This window comes from Crocuta crocuta, unplaced genomic scaffold, assembly GCF_008692635.1.
Source record: "Crocuta crocuta isolate KB4526 unplaced genomic scaffold, BGI_CrCroc_1.0 scaffold112, whole genome shotgun sequence".
Lineage (NCBI taxonomy): Eukaryota > Metazoa > Chordata > Mammalia > Carnivora > Hyaenidae > Crocuta > Crocuta crocuta.
This window is the reverse complement of record NW_027528818.1, coordinates 5,965,288-5,971,774: the sequence shown is the minus strand read 5'-3', so window position 1 is coordinate 5,971,774 and position 6,487 is coordinate 5,965,288. Positions and strand designations below refer to the sequence as shown.

Here is a 6,487-nt window from a genome sequence, read left to right as displayed (position 1 = left end):
GAAAGTCGGACGCCTAACCGACTAAGCCACCCAGGCGCCCCGTTCAATCTTTTTTTTAATAGTGTATGCTAGTATTTACTATTTTATTATCAAACAGATGTAAGTTACCTACTTTCATCAACCTAGTCCATGAAAGTTGAGATTTGTAAGAGTATTCATTTTACAAAAGGAATAATACTTTCTTTAAAAAGATTTTTAGAAATATACTATGTATATACAAATATATGTCGACATATAAAATAAACTCACTCTTTTTTTTAAATCATAGAGCATGTAGAGTATAGTATCTTGTTCCTGACAGATTTTATCAGGAACTGTCCAGTTGGATGCTAGTTGTAATGACAATCATAATGAAATGGTCATATGGTAAAAGATTTCCCGGTCTACTGCCCATATACATTCATCCATTCTACAAATATTAAGTTCCTGTAGGCCCAGGCATTGGGCAATTTGCTGGGTACATTACGATTAAAAAAGACAAGGTTTGCGTTCTTATGAAATTTATACTCAAGTACTGTATATGACAAATAGATAATATGTACACAATTGATTGGGATTCTTTTTCTCCCTAGCTCTCTGCCCCTCCTCTGAGCTCTCTCTCATGCATGTGCACAATCTCTCTCTCAAAATAAGCATTAAAAAAAATCTTAAACACTTAAAAAAAAGTATAAGCCCAATTAAAAAACAACCAAAATACACTATTTAAAGAGGTCAAATTAACTTGCATAATTTATTAATCTTATAAAATTGCATACTTACTGTATTAGTATTTCAATAGTTTATTCCAACCCATTTCTTCTTTTATACTCTAAAACATCTTCATTATGTTGTTTGATGAGCTAGAGTAGGTAACAATTAAAATTAGAAATGTAATCTTCCTGGCAACTTAAAAGAAGAGGCTACTTAATGATACTTACATCTGGTATATAAAAGGTATACAAAAGAAATAAGAATAGGTTAAAACAAATAGGTCATGGGGCACTGAGACCTGAATTTGTTTTTCTAAACAAAGTTGGAAAAGCAAAAAAGAATTACAACTATCCTATTTAAAAATAAAAGGCTAAGTGATGCAAAAGTCCAAAAACTGTGAAGGGCATATTCTTGTTCACTTCAGTTTAGCGGGCTAAATTTGAGACAGCAGCCCTTACAAGTTTAAATTCAACTTTCTGCCAAATACATTATTTCATTCAGGGGGTAGTGTAATAAATAACTTACCATAGAGGAGCTAAACCAACACAACCAACCAAAACTGAGTTCTTAAATGAGGTCCAGATTGGTTGGTGGGTGTGTTATACTTCTAACCTTAGAAGTTTGAACACTGTTAGTGAATGACCAACCCCATCCCCCAACTATATGAGTATTAATTAGATGTTGTGGGAGATAGACACTTTTTTTTTAATTTTTTAAAATATTTTTTATTTATTTCTAGGAGAGAGAGAGAGAGAGAGACAGCGTGAGCAGGGGAGGGTCAGAGAGAGAGGGAGTCACAGACTGAAACAGGCTCCAGGCTCTGAGCTGGCAGTCAGCACAGAGCCCGACGCGGGGCTCGAACCCACGAACCGCGAGATCATGACCTAAGCGAAAGTCGGATGCTTAACCGACTAAGCCACCCAGGCGCCCCGGAGATAGACACTTTCTTAAAACCACTGTCTAACAGAATATGACAGAATATCCAAACAATGGTTGATACAGGGTGACATTTGATGCAATCGAAGATCCAATTTCAATCAGAGCTCTCAGCAGCAATCAAGTTTTTTGGGGGGAAAAACTTTAAAATGTCATCGCAACAAATATTATTTTAATAAGGATTAGTTACTGTTGTTGTTTAGTTGTAAATGACTTTCAACATCTCTTACTCCCTCCCATGTCAACAAGCCATTTTATACTTTTTTTTTAAGTTGGCTTAGAAAAAGAGCCCGATGTGGGGTTGAACTCACGACTCTGAGATCAAGACCTGAGTTGATATCAAGAGTCAGACGCTTAACTGACTGAGGCACCCTGGTGACCCTGAACAAGCCATTTTAATGAGAAAATCCCAAATAAGAGACCTAGAAGTTGGAGGTAGAAAGCAGTGGGAGAAGACCAAAACTCATTAGCTATAAAACAAAACATTTTAAACACTGATGTAGCACAGATACTTTGAGTCAACTTTAAAAAAAATTACTTAGAGGCAGTATTTCACAGTGGTCTATAGCATAACTCTTTTCTTTTCTTTTTAAATGTTTTATTTATTTCTAGGAGAGAGAGAGAGAGAGAGAGAGAGACAGCGTGAGCAGGGGAGGGTCAGAGAGAGAGGGAGTCACAGACCGAAACAGGCTCCAGGCTCTGAGCTGGCAGTCAGCACAGAGCCCGACGAGGGGCTCGAACCCAGGAACCTCAAGATCATGACCTAAGCGAAAGTCGGACGCTCAACCGACTAAGCCACCCAGGTGCCCCTGTAGCATAACTCTTAGGTCAGAGAGAAGGGAGGGGTTCAGCAAACTAATTTCTCCAAGTGTTTTCTTCATGTGCATAAAGTCAACAATATTAGTACCTACCACATAGTGTTGCTGGAAAGATTAAATGAGTTTTTACAGGTAAAGGCATAGTGTAAAGACAAAAAAAAAGTGCAACACATTAAGTACAATTCCCAACAATGTATTTATGCAAACATTGATTAAAATCTTACGTTTTGGAAGTCTAGTGGTATTTAATTTGTATACTTTATTCATTGATTATTTGTTCCTATGGCGCCTGGAAAAAAGTGTCTTCATAAAACCCAACCATCCTCCGTTCTCATTAGGAAACAAAGTACAATTAATATTTAGTAAAACTGCCATTCATCACAAAACCATGCTAATTAGTGATGAATGACAGAAGTTTCAGCTTCATCATATCCTCAATATCGCTGAAATCTTTAATGTTTCTTTTTAGTCTTTGGGACTTCCCTTATGAAGAAATACGTAATTAGCAATTTCATACACATCCTAATGAATGGGAGATTTGCGCAGCAACAATCTCACACTGACATTTCTCCTCCCCACTGTGTTGGGATCTCATGACATTAAGGGAGTAAAAACTCACATAGATCCACAAGAAGACAGAGGTGCCCAAGGTCAGTCCAACTTTCAGCCAGTCAGGTTTGTCATGTGGCGGCTCCCGAACGTAGAACTTCGATCTTGCTGAAGCTGAAAGGGGTCAGAGTCTGTAAATCTATAATGTATTGGCTTGTAGTAAAAACCCTAACATTTACATTTTATTGCATTTAATTCTCCCTTATCACTGCCCTCCCTCACTTAAACAGGCCAGGAAATAGGTTCAGGGTGGTCGAGTGGCATTAAGAGAAGGGTCGGCGGCGGGTGATGGGGAGCCCGGAGTCAGGGCTGAGATCCGGACGCAGGCCGACGAAGGTCACCGCAGGATGAGCCCAGCCCGCAGCCGCCCCGCTCCTGCGGACTGGGTTCCCCTTGGGAGTGGTAGACAGCGGGGGTCGGGTCGGCCTGGGCGAGGATGGACACTCACAGCCACTTGGGATCCTGGCCGCAGCCAGCAGCTTGGAAAACGGGCGCAATAACGCGGGCGACGCCATCTTGCCGGGCCGGGCTCCGCCTTCCCCCAACCCCGTCTCCTCCGGAGTCGGCGCCTGGCCGAGCGCCCCCTGGCGGAACAAAGTGCGGGACTCGCCGCCGTAGCAAGGCTGTGTCGAGGTGTTGACTCCGGAGAATCGCGGTAGGAGCCAGGTACCCTGGCTCTATCGGTCTGAGCCTTCTATCTATAAAATGAGGTTAGAAAGGAAATGACTAAAAGGTGGGGAAGGGAAATTTATCCCCTTCTCTGTCCTCTGGGAGTTAATTTCAGGCCTTAGCCCAAGGGATACTCAAGAGATTAACTAAAATCTTGCCACATGAGCCAGAAAACTGAAAATGAAGGGTCATGTTGTGTAATAACTAGCAGTTTGATTGAATTCTGTGTTCCAGACACTGCATTATGCATCATATGCCTTACATGTGTTGTCTCGTTTAATCTTAACAATGACCGCTTGATAAGCCTTGTTATCTTCAGTTTACAGATGAAACTCGAGGAAGGCAAGTTACTCATCCAAGGTGAAACATACTTCAAATGACCTCTCAACAGTTCCTAAAAGTCTGTTCACACACTATTGTAGTAAAGCACTGTGGGGAAAAGAATCTTCTTATTTTGGAAGTGCCCTGACTGGCTCAGGCTCAGGACCCCACAGTCCCAGGAGGTGTGATTCAGACTAAGGTCTTCAGACCCCACATCTAGTGATCCTTGTTAGCTCTCCTAACAGGCTTTGACAGTCCTCTGGGGCCATGAGCTGTAGAACAGGGTTCAAAGTGTCAAGTTCAAATTGCCATTCCTGTAGTCCACCTTTTAGCTGTTGATTTTTAGGCGAATTACTTAATCTCTCTATGCCTCCTTTTATAGCTGTAACATAAAACCTATCCTACAGAGTCCTTGGGAAGCTCAGAGTGTTCAGTAGTTGTAAACAACTTGTTTTGGGCTACCAAAGACATTGTATTGACAATAAATATCTTTCACAATTGAGCTAGATTTTGTGCGTTCAATTCTCAATTCAATCTGATGTATAAAAAAGACCATGAAAAATATATATGTAGGTAAAAGAAATAGTAAATTTTAACATCTTAATCCTTTAAACTTAAGGCCATCTAGAAGCATAATGAATGTCAGCAAATCTCTGTTTCTTTCTTTCTTTCCTTTTTTAAAGTAAGCTCTAATGCCCAATGTGGGGCTTGAAATCACCACCCTGAGATCAAAAGCCACATGTGCTATTGACTGAGGCAGCCAGGTGCCCCACCTCTGTATATTTTATTTAGCAATGTTATGGGGGGGGGGCGGTTAACGAAAAATTATTGACCGAAGAGTAAAATAATTGTACTATGCTTTTAGGTTCCTTTTTACATGTAACTGATGGCTAACTAGATTGCTAATCTGTGAGTCACATTATAGTTTGTAACCTAGTTTGAGCCTCCGGGACTCATGCTCAAGTAAGCAAACCACCCAACTAATATGCTGAGTCAGTTGTTGGTTCTCAACTTCTTGTCCACTCAGCAACCTGACAGTTGTATATTCTTTCTACACCATCCCTTGGAAGCTTGTCCTGACACAGGTTTTGCTAATATCCAACAAGTTGAAACAGAAGTTATGTTTAGTCAGAGCATACAGAGCCAGTAAGCAAATTACTGATTTCAGTACAGCTGTTGGAAAAAGGCTGTTTTGTTCTTTTAGTCCCTGTATCCTTTTACTACTGTATATTTTGGGAAAGTGATGAAATATAAGCACATTACTCTCAGCATATTAGAGCTGATGGAACCCTACACTTGGAGTAGGCAGCTGTAGGTGAAACTCCATCTTGAGAAAAATCCTGATGAAGCATTTCTAGCCAGGAGCTAGTAGCTATATTTTGATAGAACTTGCTACATGAAATTCATGTAGGCATTTCCAGACCTTGAATGCTAAAACCTTATTTATGACCCAGGGAAAAGGTGAGAGGATTTGAGTTAGCAGCTAGGAAAACAATGTTCTAGTCCCAGATTTTTCTACTGGGCAACATCTTACTCCACTCACACTTCTTATTCCCAAGGAGGGTTAAAGAAGAGCAAAGTTGAAAACAATATAAAATAGAATATCACTACATATATGCTTATTGATCTATGATGCATGAGAATATTTTTTATTTTTGAGGGACGGGGAGGGACAGAGAGGGAACAGAAAGAATCCCAAGCAGGCTCCACACTGTCAGCATGAAGCCTGATATGGGGTTGGGGCTCGAACTCGGGAATCTTGAGATCATGACTTGAACTGAAACCAAGAGTCAAATGGATAACCGACTGAGCTACCCAGGCGACTCTACGCATGATAATATTATACATGAAATTCAGGATCTGGATAGGGATGCAGTTCCTGATGTACCTGCAAATTTTTATTTAAAAAACAAGCAGAAGCATTTACAAAATGTTAACATTTGTCAAATCTGAATGACAAATATATAGACTTCTTAAAGGTTGTAGTTCTATAAATTTTAAATACTTAATGATGAAGACCTACAAGTGTCCGTAGAGAACTTAAGTATATGAAGAGGGAAAATTTTCACTCTACATGTCCCTTTCGTAGTATTAAAACTGGGAGGTTATTTATTTATGGTTAATTTTTTTTGTGTGAAAAGACACTTTGGCAACAGCGATATGGAAATACTTTAGGTAAGATGAACGAACTAATAATCCTCCTGCTGCCTCTCCTTCTCAGTGGAACAGGTCACATTCAGTATCCAGCCTGATCTTGCCTACTAGGGTCCTTGCCTGATATTCCGGTTTTCAAGATTTGAAGATTTCTGGTGATGGGGAGTTCAAAACAGTATTAAGCACTAGCTTTAAGCCATCTCCAGTGGAGTCAATGTCCCTGAACTCTCCATACCCCAAGGTGACTCAAACAGCCATTAACCTTATGTTGTATGGATTCAAAAACTAAA

General features: G+C 40.1%; 1 protein-coding gene across 1 annotated transcript in view; it reads right to left on the bottom strand.

Moving 5' to 3' along the window:
- The window catches only part of NDUFC1 (NADH:ubiquinone oxidoreductase subunit C1), a 4,147-nt gene extending 536 nt beyond the window's left edge, over positions 1 to 3,611 (bottom strand). Inside the window, exons 1-3 of the mRNA XM_077755963.1 lie at positions 3,502 to 3,611; positions 3,064 to 3,167; positions 760 to 839 (exon numbers count right to left, since the gene is read on the bottom strand). Of these exons, the coding sequence (XP_077612089.1) occupies positions 780 to 839; positions 3,064 to 3,167; positions 3,502 to 3,568 (231 nt within the window). The 5' untranslated portion in view covers positions 3,569 to 3,611 and the 3' untranslated portion in view covers positions 760 to 779. The remainder of the gene's footprint in view (positions 1 to 759; positions 840 to 3,063; positions 3,168 to 3,501) is intronic.
- Between the last annotated feature and the right edge of the window lie 2,876 nt (positions 3,612 to 6,487).